This window comes from Lithobates pipiens, unplaced genomic scaffold (assembly GCF_037356315.1).
Source record: "Lithobates pipiens isolate NorthernLeopardFrog02 unplaced genomic scaffold, aLitPip1_a1.2 Scaffold_8, whole genome shotgun sequence".
NCBI lineage: Eukaryota > Metazoa > Chordata > Amphibia > Anura > Ranidae > Lithobates > Lithobates pipiens.
This window is the reverse complement of record NW_027507903.1, coordinates 130,182,153-130,201,880: the sequence shown is the minus strand read 5'-3', so window position 1 is coordinate 130,201,880 and position 19,728 is coordinate 130,182,153. Positions and strand designations below refer to the sequence as shown.

At 40.2% G+C, this 19,728-nt stretch overlaps 1 protein-coding gene across 1 annotated transcript in view; it reads left to right on the top strand.

The window, feature by feature from the left end:
* The first annotated feature begins 4,516 nt into the window (after positions 1 to 4,516).
* Positions 4,517 to 19,728, top strand: part of PAX4 (paired box 4) — a 102,196-nt gene continuing 86,984 nt past the window's right edge. The window contains exon 1 of the mRNA XM_077474253.1: positions 4,517 to 4,588. Within this exon, the coding sequence (XP_077330379.1) occupies positions 4,522 to 4,588 (67 nt within the window). The 5' untranslated portion in view covers positions 4,517 to 4,521. The remainder of the gene's footprint in view (positions 4,589 to 19,728) is intronic.

Genomic DNA, 19,728 nt, shown 5'->3' with positions numbered 1-19,728 from the left:
ATCCATGTCTTTATGGACCTTGCTTTTTGCACTGGTGCTCAGTCATGTTGGAACAGGAAGGGGCCATCTCCAAACTGTTCCCACAAAGTTGGGAGCATGAAATTGTCCAAAATGTCATGGTATGCTGACACCTTAAGAATTCCTTTCACTGGATTTAAGGGGCCAAGCCCAACCTCTGAAAAACAACCCCCACACCATAATCCCCCCTCCACCAAATAATTTGGATTAGTTCCGGACAACGTCAGCCTATGATGAAATGCGTAGGGTGAAGAGACGTGCTGACATCATCGCAACTTTCAATTCCTGGAAGGACGTGTGCCGCCACTATGGCCGGCCAGCTTATCTTGTTCTAAGGCGCATATACAATATGTTTAATGTAAGTGCAATAATATGTTTATTTTCATAAAAGTTTTAAGGATTATATGCTATGGTAAGCTTTTCTTATTTTGGGAATCTTATCTATTCCTTGATTGCTGGTCCATAAGTCAGCCAGGAAGATCTCCAGAGGTTGGTAATGCCCTGGCTGGATTTGAAGCCATATGCATCACTGACCTTCTCTGATAGGAGGTTTGTGCAAGCTGGTAGGCACTTTATCTATGGTGGAGGTGTCATCTGAAATATCACATATTATATGGTGGTGTATGGTGTGCATATCACTAAGGAATACATGCCTTACATTTGGATTTATTTGAGCACTGGTGTTTGAAGCATTCCGTTTCCTTTTTTACTACAGTTCCACTGTTTATTTAAACATTAACTATTTGGTTGTGTATGGGCACCTTTTTGAATAAATTTATAAAAGTGGGAATTAGCACATTTAATTAAATCTTGACTCGATTTTGGGTATTCCAGTTTAGCACCTCTTTTATTATCTCTAGCTGTGAAATTGTGCTTGTGTGTCTGATTTTGTTTCAGATTTGACCCTTAAGACTTCCAAAATTTGCAAACTGTGTAGTGTGATGATCATCCTGACTGCATGGCTGTGTTTACATCAGAGTCAGTATGCCAAGTGAAGTTCAGAAGGTTCGTCTCCCTTGCATCTCCAGAATGGTCTACAATTGCTACCTTTGCAAAGGTACTCTGCATTTATATTTAATGATCCACATTTGTTTTGTTGTCTGCTAACCTTTGTGAATTAACTGGAATTTAGGTTTAGACCAGGTTCATGTGGCTATATTGATGCATCAAACCCCAGGCGACCAGTGTTAGCCATTGAGATACTGTGGCACACAATCTGTTTACAGACAGGGACAGAAATAGACTGATTAATAATGTCCGGATGCAGTAAACTATGATATTTTGTGTAAATTAACACTTCTTATAATACTATATCAGTTTTACTACATACATTAATAGTCAACATCTTTGGCAAATTTTTCTTTATGCATATTATTATAGGAAGACAATAATGGCATTACTAGCATAATGTATAGATTACACAGATTCACTTATTGATATGAATGATCTAACCATCTGCAGGTATGCTACATTAAATGCAGTGACATTCCATCACACTTTTGGTTGCAGTTACTTACAATTAAAATCCAGGTAGAAAAGGAAAAAGAAGTGTTCAAGAGCTTTGCTGAACCTTATGATATTTTTACTGATACAATCCATATTCATAATAGTGCACATAATAATTCACACCTGGATTCTGATTACCAGACACACACTCAAAGTGGCTATTTGATCTAACATAAGAAATGCCACAATTCGTCCATTGACATACCAACTTGAAGTGCAAAGCTAACATTTTTATTAGTTTTGGGTATATTAGGGAATGTTTAAGTCAGAATTTATGTATTTATTTTGCTCTCTATGTTCCTATGAGATTTATTTTCCAGAAGAACGACAGAGGAAGTGAAAGGAAATGATGTAAGATCTTCTATAAGACAGTTGTCATTAAAACGGAAGGCCATATTGGAAGATTTCAACCTATGTAACTTTCTGGAGACAACTCTAAAAGCTTGCATTTCCCACTTTTTGTGCTAGAGACAGTGGTCACCAAATACATGGAATGAATCTCCTCAGTGAGAACACAGACAGATGTCAAAATCTGACAAGGATTCTAACCCTTACCTACTTTATCCAAAACAAAAAAGTTTGGGCTTTAGTTACTCTCTGAAGGCTCTAGTTCTTGTTTGTACATCAAGGCATGACCAATATTAGGAGCCCTTGGAGCTCACAGAGCAGTGTCTTGCTATGACTATTAGCACTGTGCTGCTGTATTTATTTCTATCTTCTGGTTTGCATATGATACTGTGTCTAATGAGGAATGTATTCACTTAGTGCTGTATTTTGTAGATTTTGGGAATTTTATACAGAACAACTGTAATTTTATTTTCCCATTCCTGTTCCAAAACTGGACATCTTCCTCATCCAAAAAACATAAATGTATGCCTTGCTGGCAATTCAATAATCTATTAGAGAAACACAACCTTAGTACTAGTCTCATTAAACATATAAAGGCCGAAGTAAGACTTTGCTGGTGTTTATATTGGCTGACTGGTTGGATGTAATGCTTTGATTGTCTTGTCCTCTCAAGAATCCAATACATATACATTGATCATGAGAAGCTTTAGGAGTGTACGCAGGCAATGTGTGAATGTTGCACCTTTTTTCTTAAATTGATAGGCTTTCTGATGAGATTGCAGTTTGAAGTTAATTTGCTCTGGTGCTAGATTGTGCACAGGTTATAATTGTGTGCCTTTATGGGGATCCATTTAGGCCATTGCTGCAGCTTTGCTTGTATATGTAATCAGGGCTATATACCAAATGTCATATATGTTGTGAGAAATACAGTCATGATTATGATATTATGCTTTTACTATTGATTCCAAAACAAGTTTGAAACTAGATGGTCCCGGTTCAGTGCAATGCCCTCCTGCGGTTGTGCATTTCTAGGATGGTTTGCATCCATGCATATCAGACAACCAAGGCCTGCAGGTAGCATCATCCTAAATAACTAAAAAAAATCATGTTTCCATCTATTTGGAGCATGTGGCAATCACTGATCAACAAGAGAACAGACATCCACTATGGACCTGTTCTGTTATCTTTAGTGAGACTTGCTGCTGAATGGCTACTATTAGCGCTGTTTTCCCTTTAATAAAACTCTCCTGACCTGGTATTAAAGATTATAGTAGGAAGCAGGCTGTGGTTAGGTCGTAGTTAATGTATAATTTGGAACATATGGTATTTTAAAATAGTCTCTATTCTTTCTAGGGTGTTCAGGTCTCTGAGAGCCTGACTAATGATGGACAATTAGTCATTTAACAGACTATGGGAGCTGGCTTGTATGGATTTCCATTTGTTAATATTTGCTCTTCAAATATTTTGTTAGAAACGTTTACAACATATTTTATCTGCAGACCAGACGGTAGGACATCTGTGGAAGGTTCTCTCCCTGTATTTTCATCCAGAGGAGCCACACTGGGCTTCCAAGCACCTTAAACCCTCTATTTGTTCATACTGGAAAAAATGTAATAAAACAGAATATGGACTGGATTTATGATTTAATCAAAAGCACTTTACCATATGGCAGGTGTGTTAGCAACAGGCTGTTTGTTTTGAACAAGAAAAAAAAAAAAAAACACATAGGAAAAGGTAGTCAAGGCCTTTGGAACATCGAGTTCTATCTACAATGAATAGGGATGCTGGGATCACGTGACCAGAATGTGCTAGCAACATGTCAGTGGGAAAATCAAGAGGAAAAATAGCCTTAGCAGGCAAGATGGATGTGACCATGGAACAGTAAAATATTTGGAGCTGATTGAATATTGCTTGGCTGCACTGAAGGCTGCTGGACCAAAAGACTGCACTGCACTGTATCATGTGTTTACAGAGTGCTGTCCACACTCAGGTAGTGCTGAAATCCTTAAATCTCCCTTGCCTTTACTACTGCCGTTCACTCGTGCACTCCTCTGCTTCTAGCAATTATTTCCTAAGCTCTGTTTTTTGTAGCAGTGACTCTGCTGGGTCTTTTATTATGTAGTACAATTCTTCAAAATATTAATATGTAAAATTGCCATTTATATATCTATTACTGATGCAATGTACAACTTTAATGCAGACATAAGATCACATTATTGTTGCCACTTGTTGCTGTAAATAAGGAATGTACTTCAAATAATGTTCATGAAAAAGTGAACTATTTTAAGTCACTTTCAGACTATTGTAGCATGCATGACATAAAAAAAAATTGACTCTTCAGTTGACTGTACATCAGTCCAATAAAATCTGGATCGGTACCTTTTTTTACATCATCCTCAGGCTGCCTACAATTGTTTTATGCCTTTGTTATAACAAAAGTTACTGACTAGCAGAACAAATATGGCACATGGGTTTTTAAGTATGTGTCCATTGTTTTAAACCTCACTCACAGTCAGAAGTATCTTTATATGAAGTACAAATCCATGCTTTGTTCCTCCCCTGCTGTGGTCCTGTGCTGTGATGTCATGCTCATACCCTATAAGATGTCTCGCCAAAGGACCTCCTCCCAACAGTACTAGGCTGTGGCTGATGTGTGAAGGCAGTAAGCAGGCAAGAAGAGCACAGCATCTTTCGATGGAGAGCTGCTTGATGGAAGGTAAATAGTTTCAATGCACAAGTATCAAATATAAGTTTTATGTTTTAGAGTTATTGAAACACTTTCCATTTACTTATGGGAATTATATTTCTTTTTAACTGGGCTGATTATCATTTGGCTAATCAAAGTAAATTTCACATTAGTATGTTAGTTAGCTGTAGTAGAAGTTATCTGAAAAACAATTAGTGTCCAGTTATGAGGTGTTGACCAACTGATTTGCGAGCACCCAGAACTAAAACTATGACTTGTTAATAAAAAGTTTTATTTATCTAATGTTTTAGCTTATTGGTTTTAATTGGTGAGCGAAATCTGCATTTTGCAAGACTATCATAAATTCTCCCCATCCTGGACTTACTGAACCATAAAAATAACACATTACTCTACCACCTTTCCACAATGTTATGGGTTTATCTGTAATGTTACTTTATAAATAGGGAATAGCGTATGTACCGGTAGTTAGATCTCTTGGTTAGTGAATTTTATGGTAAAATTCTCAATTCTCCTAAAAGCATAATACTTAGTAATGTGGAATGTAGTTTGAGGTGATGTTAACAGACATAAAACTATATTAATAATGGTAATGGGAAATACATGAAAATACAAATATGAGTTTTAATGTACAAAATATAATTGATGCATCAGTTACAATGGTTCATTTTTATTTTATTATTATTATTTTAGTACATTTTACTAAATATTGTGAGCAACAGCACCACTACTTACAATGACTAGAAAGTGTCTTCTTGTGCTGGTGACTGCCCTGTTAGTTAAAGTCTTCATTCCTCTTCCCCTCATCCCCCACTCCCCCAGATACACACACCACTGCAATATTTCAGTGTTGTGGGGGTTAATACAAGCTGCTGGACTTGTCACAGGCATTTGTCAGAAGTGATGGCTAAGCCTGCCCTTCCTGACCCCCCTGCTGAATGCAATCTGTATTGTGCTTTCTATGGGTTCATGCACACGTGACAGCACCTTCTACTTCTCGAACTGTCTTAACTAAATATGTTTTTATAAATCAAGCACCTAAAAATTAGACTCACTTCACAAAGTGAACACATTTGGATAACAATCCCTCATTTTTTTGAAATGTGGCAGTAACCCTCATCTCTAATGAGATGAGGGTTACAATCACACAGCAAAAATAGAGATCCTTATTCATTAGCTAAAGCATTGTGAATTGAGCCTAATGTGTGTTTATGTTGCTGAGTTGATGTTAACTCATGCCAACCCTTTTGGATAACTGCCTGTTTTATTTTTTTGTGGGTGCGGGGAGGGGGTAGATATGGATAAAGTTGATCTACCAGCAAGTTTGTGGAATGTGAAAAGAATCCATACAAAGAGAGAAAATACCAGACGGGGAATTTCTATAGGTGTTGCGATATCAGCAGTGGATTAGATTATTGATATTATATATAACTGCTGGTGCTTATGCCATGTAAGGTAAGTATTCCACATTGATTTGGTTAAGGAATACATACATAATAGTCCTGGGGTCAGGGTACACGAGGATACACTTAAGGATTGGGATAAAAATTAGGTGAGCTATTGGATATGGACAAGGATTAGGGTAAATGTTAAGTTAGGGGTTAGGTTTAACTGCTCAAAAGCATGCTAAGAATTGATTTTAGGGGGTAGAATAATTCGTAAGGCTAGCAGGAGGGATACAATAAAAAATTATAAGTGCTAATGATAGGTAGAAAGTGGGAAAGCATGGGTGCTAACAGTAAAATTCACATTTCTTCCTGGCACAGAAAGCTCTTTGTCCAAATGTCTTTCACCAGGGAACTATCACCAGAACTAACTGTACTGAGAAAATTTAAACTTTTCCCAGATAGCATCTCTAGAGGGTATTAAGCCCAGTACCTCAGCTCTGCTAGGCTAAACCCAAAAGCATGGCAAGCTGTTGTACAAGCACAAGCTTCCAGATGCTGTGTCTATTGATTCAGAATACTCATCCTTTATATTACTTACACAGCCTGACCAACAAAAATAAACCTTTTATTGTGACAATGAATGTTGTAAAATAATATTATCTGTAGCAGATGAGTCTTGGTCACATAATTCACTATACTGTATACTGGTAGTTGAGAAATAAAAAGTAAGAAAGAGGAAAATAAATAATAAATATCAGTGTTAAATTTTAAACGAATATATATATATATATATATATATATATATATATATATATATATATATATATATATTCATTTAAAATTTAAAGTGTATCCAAGTGTACATGTACTGTCGAGGTATCAGCCAAATAATCAGATAAAAAAAAAAAAGACTGTGTAAAAAGCATAGAACAAGACTAACAGGCAACACAACTATTGAAAACAGGACCACATAGGAGTAGCTTCCCACAAAGAACACTCTGGCAACACAGTACAGAATAACAAATTCCCAGATGACAAAGTATATGGGAGAATCTCTGTATAGTACAGTTACTCGGAATGAAAATCTACATAAAATCAGATTTGCAAATCTCATAAACCCATATTTTCTTCACAATAGAAAATAGAAAATATATCAAATGTTTAAACTGATAAAACGTACCATTAAAGAAAAAATAGGGTAATTTTTAAATTGATGGCAGCAGTAACTTGCTTTTGGCCCCCCAGTGGTAGAGTCTCTCTCTCAGCAGGGTTGGTCTGGTAGCTCATGTGGATGTAATGGGGATCCCAGGAATGGTTACCCAGGAGGCAAGTTGGATCCTGGGAACAATCTCACTGACCAGAGACCCTGGTGTAATCCTGGGGGTGGATAAGCAGGCCCTAGAAGCAGAACCATCCCATTAGAAATATAGTATCTCAGGGTTCACAGACAACACAGTGCCCTCCATGGTGACTGGGGCAAAAGTGGAAGTGGTCTTAGAACCACAGAGCACTTTCCCTACTTATCATCTGCAAAACATAGGGGAAGTGCTCTGTAGTTCACAAATGCAGGCAGAGCTGAAAAGATTGTTTAATATTTCAGTGCAGCATTGTCAGCTTAATACAGGAAGTTAGAACAGCATGGAATTTCTGGCAGGGTCAAGCATTTATCAAGCAGATATATCTAAATGCTTTTATTGGTATATTTAACAGACAGAAGGTGGCAAATAAGAAGTTGTTAGGTTTAAACACACTTTAAAATAATACCAAATACATTGTTTTTATTATTTTTGCTCATTGTATGATATGGGTGAGTTATACTTCCCACTAAATGTCTACAGTGATCCATTGTGGAGCTGTATGACAGACAGATGTATCCAGACAAACTTGACCTGATTCACACTGGCGTGTATCAGAACAGTGTAAACAAGCTTTCAGCAAGCTCTGTTGAACATTTTAGAGTACCATTCAGCTCCAGTTTGTAAATTTCGAACACAGATCCTAAATGGGTGATGCAGCGGTGTAGTGGGTAGCACTCTCACCTTGCAGTGAAAATGGTCACTGGTTAAAATCCCAACCACACCACAACACTGGCTGGAGTTTGCATGTTCTCCCTGTGCCTGTGTGGGTTTCCTCCAGGTACTCTGGTTTCCTTCCACTCTCCAAAGACATGCTGGTAGGTTAATTGGCTTCTGTCTAAATTGGCCCTAGTATATGAATGTGAGTTAGGGACCTTAGCTTGTAAGCTCCTTGAGGGTAGGGACCAATGTGACTGCACAATGTATTTGTAAATTGACAGTGCTATATAAGTACCTTAAATAATAATCAACAGAGCGCTGCCAAATAAGCTGCTAGCAGGTTTCAGTGCTTCTTGAAGCTTGTTAAAGCAGCTTGCTTAACCACTTGCTTACTGGGCACTTAAACCCCCCTCCTGCCCAGACCAATTTTCAGCTTTCAGCGCTGATGCACTTTGAATGACAATTGCGCAGTCCTACAACACCGTACCCAAGTGAAATTTTTATAATTTTCTTTCCACAAATAGAGCTTTCTTTTGGTGGTATTTAATTTCAGCTGGTTTTATTTTTTGCTAAACAAACAAAAAAAGATGCAAAAAAAATAAAAAATCATGTTTAATAGTTTGTTATAAAATTTTGCAAACAGGTCATTTTTCTCCTTCATTGAAATGCGCTGATGAGGCGGCGCTGGTAGGCACTGATAGGCTGCACTGTTGGGCACTGATAGGCACAGTTAAGGTGGCACCGATGGGCACAGATAAGGCAGTACTGATGGGCACAGATAAGGTGGCACTGATGGGCAAAGATGGGCAGCACGGATAGGTGGCACGGATGGGTGGCACGGATGAGTGGCATGGATGGGCACTGATGGGTACCACTGATAGATGGGACTGATGGGCACTGATAGGTGGCACTGATAGGTGGCACTGATGGGCGGCACTGCTGGGCACTGATGGGCGGCACTGCTGGGCACTGGTAGATGACACTGATGGGCACGGATATGTGGCACTGAGGTGCAGCACTGTTTTTGTGGCAGATTGTGGGCACTGATAGGTGGCACTGTGGGCACTGATAGATGGCACTGTGGGCACTGATAGGTGGCACTGTGGGCACTAATGGGTGGCACTGTGGGCACTAATGGGTGGCACTGATGGGGGGCACTTTTTTATTCTATAGGTGGCACTGTCAGGGGGCAGGTGGGCACTGATACGCTGGCCGTGATCGGGACTGATGTCCCGATCACGGCCGCCAGTGATCGGCTTTTTTTTTCTCCTTGCGCTGTCAGCGCGAGGAGGAAAAATAGCCTATTACCGGCTCTGTTTTGTCACATGATCAGCTGTCATTGGCTGACAGCTGATCATGTGGTAAGGGGTCGGGATCAACCCCTTGCTCGGATCCGTGATCAGGCGAGTCTCATAGACTCGCCGATCACAGAGCGCGCTGCGCGCGCCCCTCAGGGGGTGCACAGGCCGCTCGTGCACGGGACGACGTCAATAGACGTAGTCCCGGCAAAGCAGGTCCGCGCTGTAGCCGTCATTCAGCTATAGCGCGGATCTCTAGAGGTTAAAGTAGCAATCAACCCTACCAGGGGTCAAGTCCTGGGGAAAAAAGTGTGGGAACTCCCACCCAAGATCCACTCCCCCACCAAAAAAAATAAAAATAAAATAAAGGTACGCTCATATGCATATATATTTCACAGAAAATACAGTACAACATTTATTGTAAAGTGCCAGTTTACAAAAACAAAATAATTTAACTTGTCAAACAGAATAATCAACACAATGGGTGATGATCTTTCCCTCGCAGGGAATTTCTAACACAAATACACCCTGTTCCAAATTCAAATACAGCAAATTAGAAAATATCCCACAAACTGGAATAACGTTGCCCTTGCCGTGCAAGATTATCGGCAACGGATCAAAAAACTCACGGATCGGATCATTCCTTGGATCAGAGTCACAGATCGGATCATTTTTCGGATCAGCAAATAATAATTGAATTTGCAAAAACCTGTGAAAATGTCACCACCATATAGTCCCCACTGCAATATACATCTCCCCCACTGTAATATCCACGTCATCTCCCCCAATAATATTTTGGCTGAGCATGGATGGGTATGGCTGGGTATTAGCAGAATATGTATTGGCAGGGTAAGTATTGGCAGGGTATTGCAGAATTTTGGCAGGATAAGTATTGGCAGGGTATTGCAGAGTATTGGCAGGGTATGGCAAATTATTGCTGGGTATTGCAGAATATTGGCAGGGCATTGGCAGGGTAAGTATTGCAGAGTAAGTATAGGCAGGGTATGTATTGCAGAGTATTGACAGGGTATTGCAGAGTATCGGCGGGGTATGTATTGCAGAGTATTGGCAGGGTATTGCAGAGTATTGGCAGGGTAAGTATTGCAGAGTAAGTATCGGCGGAGTATGTAATGCACAGTATTGGCAGGGTATTGGCAGGGTAAGTATTGCAGAGTAAGTATCGGCAGGGTATGTATTGCAGAGTATTGGCAGGGTATGTATTGCAGAGTATTGGCAGGGTATGTATTGGCAGGGTATGTATTGCAGAGTATTGGCGGGGTATGTATTGCAGAGTATTGGCAGGGTATGTATTGCAGAGTATTGGCAGGGTATTGCATTGCAGAGTATTGGCAGGGTATTGCATTGCAGAGTATTGGCAGGGTATTGCATTGCAGAGTATTGGCAGGGTATTGCAGAGTATTGGCAGGGTATGTATTGCAGAGTATTGGCAGGGTATGTATTGCAGAGTATTGGCAGGGTATTGCAGAGTAATGGCAGGGTATGTATTGCAGAGTATTGGCAGGGTATTGCAGAGTGCTGGCAGGGTATTTCAGATTATTGGGTAATGCAGAGTATTGGGTATTGCGGAGTATTGGCAGGGTGTTGCAGAGTATTGGGTAATGCAGAGTATTGGCAGGGTATTGCAGAGTATTGGCAGGGTATTGCAGAGTAGTGGCTGGGTATTGCAGAGTATTGGGTAATGCAGAGTATTGGCAGGGTATTGCAGAGTATTGGCGGGGTATTGCAGAGTATTGGCGGGGTATTGCAGAGTATTGGCAGGGTATTGCAGAGTAATGGCAGGGTATGTATTGCAGAGTATTGGCAGGGTATTGCAGAGTACTGGCAGGGCATTGCAGAGTATTGGGTAATGCAGAATATTGGGTAATGCAGAGTATTGGCGGGGTATTGCAGAGCATTGGTGGAGTAATGCAGAGTATTGGCAGGGTATTGCAGAGTATTGGGTAATGCAGAGTATTGGTGAAGTAATGCAGAGTATTGGCAGGGTATTGCAGAGTATTGGGTAATGCAGAGTATTGGTGGAGTAATGCAGAGTATTGGCAGGGTATTGCAGAGTATTGAGTAATGCAGAGTATTGGTGGAGTAATGCAGAGTATTGGCGGGGTATTGCAGAGTATTGAGTAATGCAGAGTATTGGTGGAGTAATGCAGAGTATTGGCGGGGTATTGCAGAGTATTGGTTATGCAGAGTATTGGGTAATGCAGAGTATTGGTGGAGTAATGCAGAGTATTGGCAGGGTATTTCAGAGTATTGGCAGGGTATTGCAGAGTATTGAGTAATGCAGAGTATTGGTGGAGTAATGCAGAGTATTGGCAGGGTATTGCAGAGTATTGGGTAATGCAGAGTATTGGCAGGGTAATGCAGAGTATTAGGTAATGCAGAGTATTGGGTAATGCAGAATATTGGCGGGGTATTGCAGAGTATTGAGTAATGCAGAGTATTGGTGGAGTAATGCAGAGTATTTGTGGAGTGCTGGCAGGGTATTTCAGATTATTGGGTAATGCAGAGTATTGGGTATTGCGGAGTATTGGCAGGGTGTTGCAGAGTATTGGGTAATGCAGAGTATTGGCAGGGTATTGCAGAGTATTGGCAGGGTATTGCAGAGTATTGGCTGGGTATTGCAGAGTATTGGGTAATGCAGAGTATTGGCAGGGTATTGCAGAGTATTGGCGGGGTATTGCAGAGTATTGGCGGGGTATTGCAGAGTATTGGCAGGGTATTGCAGAGTAATGGCAGGGTATGTATTGCAGAGTATTGGCAGGGTATTGCAGAGTACTGGCAGGGCATTGCAGAGTATTGGGTAATGCAGAATATTGGGTAATGCAGAGTATTGGCGGGGTATTGCAGAGCATTGGTGGAGTAATGCAGAGTATTGGCAGGGTATTGCAGAGTATTGGGTAATGCAGAGTATTGGTGAAGTAATGCAGAGTATTGGCAGGGTATTGCAGAGTATTGGGTAATGCAGAGTATTGGTGCAGTAATGCAGAGTATTGGCAGGGTATTGCAGAGTATTGAGTAATGCAGAGTATTGGTGGAGTAATGCAGAGTATTGGCGGGGTATTGCAGAGTATTGAGTAATGCAGAGTATTGGTGGAGTAATGCAGAGTATTGGCGGGGTATTGCAGAGTATTGGTTATGCAGAGTATTGGGTAATGCAGAGTATTTGCTAATGCAGAGTATTGGTGGAGTAATGCAGAGTATTGGCAGGGTATTTCAGAGTATTGGCAGGGTATTGCAGAGTATTGAGTAATGCAGAGTATTGGTGGAGTAATGCAGAGTATTGGCAGGGTATTGCAGAGTATTGGGTAATGCAGAGTATTGGCAGGGTAATGCAGAGTATTGGGTAATGCAGAGTATTGGCGGGGTATTGCAGAGTATTGAGTAATGCAGAGTATTGGTGGAGTAATGTAGAGTATTTGTGGAGTAATGCAGAGTTATTGGCGGGGTAATGCAGAGTATTGGTGGAGTAATGCAGAGTATTGGTGGAGTAATGCAGAGTATTGTCGGGGTAATGCAGAGTATTGGGTAATGCAGAGTATTGGCGGGGTATTGCAGAGTATTGAGTAATGCAGAGTATTGGTGGAGTAATGCAGAGTATTGGTGGGGTAATTCAGAGTATTGGTGGAGCAATGCAGAGTATTGGTGGAGCAATGCAGAGTATTGGTGGGGTAATGCAGAGTATTGGGTAATGCAGAGTATTGGGTATTGCAGAGTATTGGCGGAGTAATGCAGAGTGCAACTTAACATACTAGTGACTAACCTGGTTTACCTCTCAGGAGAGAAGTAAACTGGTAGCAGTGCAGCGGCTGTGGCCCCAGGAGGCCTGGACTGTCTGGCACTGGGTAGAGGGGAGGAAGGTGACAGTCCGGATCCCAGCGGCATGTGTCTGTCGCTGGCTGCGCTGGAGGCCGCATGCGCACTGCCCACTGACTCCAGTGCGTGCCCACATGTACGGCCGACGTCATGTGACCGGTTGCTAGACGCGGAGTGGCCCTAGCCTAGCAACCAGTCACTCGGACGGCCGAGGAGCGGCGGACTACGCGCTGCATAGCCTCAGGCAGCTAATGGGAACGGCATTCCCGTTGTGGAAATAGTACGGGAACGCCGTTCCCATGCGTTCCCGCAGGACTCAAGCCCTGAACCCTACCATTAGGATCTGTGTTCAACATTTACAAACTGCTGAAAGCTCTGCAAATGCTTTGTCGAAGCTTGCTTTTCACAACGTTCTATTTTTTCAGTGGAATACAAAGTTATATCAATTTATTTGAAGGTAAAATATACAATCTGTATTGACCACTAAACACTTACCAGTTGTTGCTTAAACAGCAGGGTAACATGGTATCACCAAAGCACATTCTCTAATATACAGTATATATGGCTAACATTCAGGGAAATCATTATTCATTTTTCTATTGACACAAAGGAATAAATCTTCAAGGTAAACTAATGCCTAACTTAAGTACGGTAGTCATTTAGAGGGTATATTACAATAGAAAGTTAACTGACATACTTTCCAATAAAATGACATGTCATTTTCATGCTCATATTTTCTGGCAGAATTGCAGATTATCCTTTATACAAGAATTTCAGATTATCCTTTTATCAGCATTCTTACTGCACAACAGCTGTAATAAAATCAATTGGATGGCACCTGGATGACACTGATTTGAGCACACACATTTATTGGGGAGGATTTGTAGTTTAGAAACTATTTAAAATGGTAATTGCAGTATTACCACCAAACGTCTGCAGTGCTTCCACATTTATTCCTGACTAACAGGGTTATCAATAAATTTAAAGCAGTTACTGTTCTCTTGTCATGTGATCCACACCACGCTGAGTTCTAAATGGAACTGCTTATTCCCTGAAGCCTTTCAGAAAATATCTTGCTAGTGTGTCAGCCTAGGGAAAGCATCGAGGCTATGAAAATAATGTTTATCCTATGATGGAAACAAAGGGGTTCCTTATAATTCAAATGTATTTACTTTTATTTAAGAAAACAAAACACAAAAAACAGGAAAAAACAAAGGTATAATATATACTATAAATAAAATATATTAGAAACCAAACAGTCTGATTGAAACAACTTGGCATCTGTAAGGAAGAGGTTAAAATCCATACTTTGCCAAAGCCACTGGTATGTGAATTATGCAGATTTATTTTAAGCCTTTAATTATTTTGTTAATATATACATACACATGGGGTTTTATTGTTGTAGTAAATATAGGTGCTGGTTACAAAAGCTAGCAATTCACCATCTATCTGGTCCAGTCAGGGTGCCCCTGTTTACACGTATGGTAAATATTGATCACATTCACTCCTGAATTAATGATCAGATGGCATCCATTATGATTACATCAGAATACATCAGAAGTAGTAGAATAGTCGTGGCTTTTCTGTAGTAAAAGTGGTTGTAAAGTTAAAAAGTTTTTTTTACTTTAATGCAGTCTATGAGAGGCGGTTCTTGAGACTCAAGCTGTGAACCTACTTTTTTGAACAACTGCTGCTAGGTGACCTGCTTATTGGCTGTCTCGGGCCATTTTTTGGACCACATGTGGTGGTCAGCTGCAGGCACTCTGTTTGGGCGTTCCACCTAGGTTGGATGGAGTAGGAGAGGTAGAGATGCGTTTTTCTGTGTGCCCCTTCTATTGCTTTATCAAATCCCATCTGAAATTCTACACTTGACTGTTAATCCTTCGGTAATCCTGTCTCTATTCACTATCATTTGTGTGCATAAGTTCCTGTTTGACACACAATTTTGTACAGTTTCTATACACTTTTGGGTAATTTGGGCTGGTGTAGGCCCTGGTTCATTGGCTTACCTTTCCTTGAAATAGGTGTGTATGCTGACCCTGTGCGGACAGGGTTCATTTTGAAATGGTTAGCTGCTTTCTGCACCCCCTTCCTGCTGCTTTATGATCCCCCTTCCTCCTGTTCCCTTACACTTCTTTTAACTATTCTACTATCCTAATTAACGTTAATCCCACACCTTGGGATGTCCTACTTTGTTGGCCATTTTTTTTCTTTGTGATTGTCTTCTGCTTCATCTCCTCTCCCCTCCCTTTTTCTGTCCTCTCTTTTCCCCTCTACTCCCTCAGAGGGTGCCAGTCCGGGAGTTCTTGACATTTACTGCTTTGCTGCTTTATTGGTCACCATAACATATACTGTATAACATTTATAACGTTAAGGGACAGAATATACCATCAGTGCTGTAAGACTGCAGGTCCTGTTGAGATGCACTTTAGGGGCACCTATGCCATGATCGGGCCCACATAATACTATACTAAGTGGTTTACTATAAATAGACTTCACAGTAAGTCCAGAGGGGCAGCCTTAGATTTACACTTCTCCCTCCCTGTTTTTACTTTGTACTTGAATTTATAGGGCGTAACCTGCAATTATCTTTTATATTTGTGTAGCCTTCATTCCATACTACTTTACAATTCAACTTAATAACACCTCTAAACTGTTCTCCTCTTGGGGGGGGTGAAAAAAAAAACAATTTTTGAAGGATTTGTCCATCAAAGTGGTAGTAACCTAAGCTGTGTCTGTTTTCCTTCAACATCATATAATACACCAATTGAATCTCTTGAAACACAGTATAAGCATACTAATGATTTGACCATTTTTCAGATCTTGCAGAAAAATAGATCTTCACACATTGATGGATCAATACTACCAGTAAGAACTTTACCCTTCAGGCTTTGGCAACAAATATAGTAGGCTCTTAGCACATTCAATCAGCAAACATATGCATACCTTCATACCTAAAGTGCATTGCTCAGATAAGCAGAGGGTACATATATCTATATTGATTGCCTCAACTTTCCATAAGTATTATACATATCTGTATGACATAGTAAACAGAGCCCATCAATTCATTGAGAACTACACAACTTCTTGATTACCTATCCCAGACCCCTCTGCCTCAAATAGATCCATCGGTCGGCACCACCGTATCAGCGAGATGCATAACATGGTCCATTCTCTACCCTCCAGTAAAAGCCTTTGACAGCCTTAAATTGCAATGTAAATTAACCCAGAACAAGTAACCTTCGTACTGCAATGCGAGGCTTGGGACAACACTTTTAAAACACTCTTCCTTATAAACTATTCTAGTAAAAATAAAGCCCCAATGTTTACTGTCCCTAGACATCGAAATATAAACTGACCACCTAGATTAGAGATTCCTAGGAGCCAGCCTATTACAAGTAGGACTACCCTCTGTTTTCATAAACAAGAATATGGCCTTATACACCTCTCCCAGGATCAGGGATAATGGCCTGCTTTCTGTTAATCCCTAACTGCTTGAGATTGAAGAGTTCCATCCAAGGTATAAATAAAGGAGGCATTCCACACATACAGTGGTTCCATCTAGGGTGTAATGATAGGAGGCATTCCACAAACTAGAGCTACATGTTTCAGGTTTTCTTTTTAGCCAGCTAGCTGAACAGAAAAAAACAAACCAATCCCTCCATCCACACATTTGAGGGGGGATGAGGAGATCCTGCTTGCTTTGTCATGGTATTCTGACAGCAGAGAGTTAAGCTGGATCAGACTAAAGTTTTCCAGAAAACTGGTTCATGAGAAGTTTGAACCGTCTGACTTGCGATCCACGTATCAGCTTTAGTCTCTTTGTGGATGTTATTCTTTTGTATGTTAGTTCAAGAAAAGCATTTCATTCCATACTTGAGCAGTTTGGCCATTTTAGTCGTTTTAAAATGAACACTACTAAGCACTGCAACCCCATGAATGTGCACTTCTGCGGGCCATTTTTGCCTTCCAATCAGTACATTCCTTTAAACACAGACAAAATCTTTAAGCTCAATTACCTACTTTTGTTTGCTTGTGCTCAACTTAGGCTAATTTCTTGGGCCACTAAGAAACACTCCCGGCTTGATAGGATGTCTCTATAAGATGTATATCTTGTCACGCTTCCTTCACTTTTTCCAGACCCTACCTGACTCTAAGTCCCTCGCTCCTTCTTTTACAGGACATCTCTGCTCAATTACCTCTGGACTAGATCTTCAGCACTTCTACGACATTCTAACTTGGTTAAGCACAAGTTGGCGGGAGGGGCAGATTTACTTTAAATGAAACGTTATCATACCGTGGTAGTCTTGAGTTTAAAAGTCCACAGAGCAACACACAACCCCATACATCCCTTCCTTGGGTTCAACCTTCACATCGCCCACCCGCACAGGTTTTCTCCCCTTTTGTCACCGTGCTCCTATATGTATGGGTCACTTTGATTTGCAAATATAACATTTCATGTCATGTTGCCCACTGACCCCTATGCTTAGCAACCCAGAACTTCCTACAGGATTGACTTGCTACAGGTTACTGAACTGGAGTGCAGCTGAACACTCTTCGATTATGCAGTCTACATGTCCTTCTGGGCTTAACATCTGACAGCACTGTCCTCCACAGACCTGCCTCGATTAGGAATGGCTTCATTATCTGCAACTTAAACACTTCCATGCATGACTTAGCAACATGTAACAATACTGACTGCACACATGTTGTCTCTCAGATCAATCATATTGTACTGGTCTAGGCCTAACCAGGTCAACTTTACTACAGCAGGGCATGGGAGAGGAAAGTTGGACTTCCATCCTGGATGCTGACTTGGAGAAATTCTTTCTACAGACCTTCAAATCGAGCATAGCCTAGCCAAACCCAGGAGATGAATTACAAGTTGTTAACTAGTTGGTACAGTTGCCCAGCCATGTTGTACAAGCTATTTCCATTGTTCTTTAATCTGTGTTGTGGAGGTGCAGGAGGGAGGATGGTAGTATGTTCCTCGTGATCTTGTCACTGTATTAGACCTTACTGCTGGACCAATTTTCAATGATGTCATAAATCACAGTTGCTGTCTGGCTAGAGACCCCAGAGGAGGCCTTGCTATCTATCATCCCAAAGTATGGTACAGCTGTTAAGAAGGGCCTTCTTCTGCTGGTAGAGCCTTGATCCATAGACACTGAAGACTCATCCTAACTAATTTCCTGAACAAGCTAGTTGGTTGCCAGTGAGCGCAATCACACTATGAGGATGGTGAAATTAACAGCTAACCTAACACACAAGCTTCATATAAACATGGAGCGCTTGAATTTATTTTTCTTCACACCTTCAGCCCTGAATATTATTTGCACAACACTGAAACTATCCACAGGTTAAAAGCATGTGAGCAGGCACAACCCTGCAGAGGCTATTACTGACTAACGTTTTCAATAAAGTGGTCAATAATATCTGGTAAGCTGAATCACTTATTGGGTGTGGATTATCGAGGCTGTGGTGAAGGATCACGTAGAAGGTTGTGGCTATACTTTTCTACATGAAAGATCTGTCATCGTATTGTGTGTGGCAATCATAAAGGAATGAATGTTATAAAGGAACTTTTAATTGGAGCAGTTTGGCTCGTAAGGACTTTTATATTACAGTTGTTGCAGTAATTGCTGTCACTGGGGAGTTATCACATGATATGTGTAATTTGTTGTATATTTTTGTGATTTGTTGTATATTTTTTTATATATGGTGAATTCATTATGGCTAGTTGCACATATGATATTTGTTGAGGAGAGGCAAAATATTGATTGTTAATGAGAGGGGAATTAATTACTTTGATATTAATTTTTGCTAACTAGCGCCCCCTACATGTTATCTAAATGCAAAAGCATTGATGTTTTCAAAACAACACCTGACCTGACACCCTTCCCTTCTTTCCCCTCTGTTCCTTTATGTTACCATCAACCTCACAATTGTTTGTATTTTGTATATTACCCTGTTTTAGCTTTAGATGGATCTTTTCTGTAACCACCACAAGGAGGGTGACTAACTTTTTGTGTGTTTAACTAAGTTTGAAAACATAATAAACTTTATTCTTTAAAAAAAATAGTATTGATAATACTGGTTTTGTATTTAGATCTCCAATAATGTCATTGTCTTTGGAAACATTTTCAAAATTAAATATGCAAAAAATATAAATTATGCATGTACATATGGTTCAGTGAAAGGGTGTCATGTAAAAAACCTAAGTTCATACTTTGACACTGCAGAAGTAAATACAATTCTGCAGCTGTAGTAATTTAGATTATCTCTATAAATAATGACTTGCAATCACATCACAGTTCTTGTATTCTTCCTTTGTGTTAATCTACTTTTGAAAATTAAAATGCATCTTTATCATTGTGCCTGTGAAGCCTTACAACAATCTGAATTCATTTGAGCTGAAAATAGTGATACTATTTCAATTTGCAATTAAATACGGAGTGATGTTCTGTTGTTCCTGTCTCTTATATAAGTGTGATTAGAGAATTATTTGTAGTAAAAAGCCACAGTACAAATGGTTTATCTAATATATTAGACAGAAGTTCAAGATGTCCCTTAAGAAAGAAATAAAGAAAGAAGGAATGTACACAAAATATGCCTTTCAC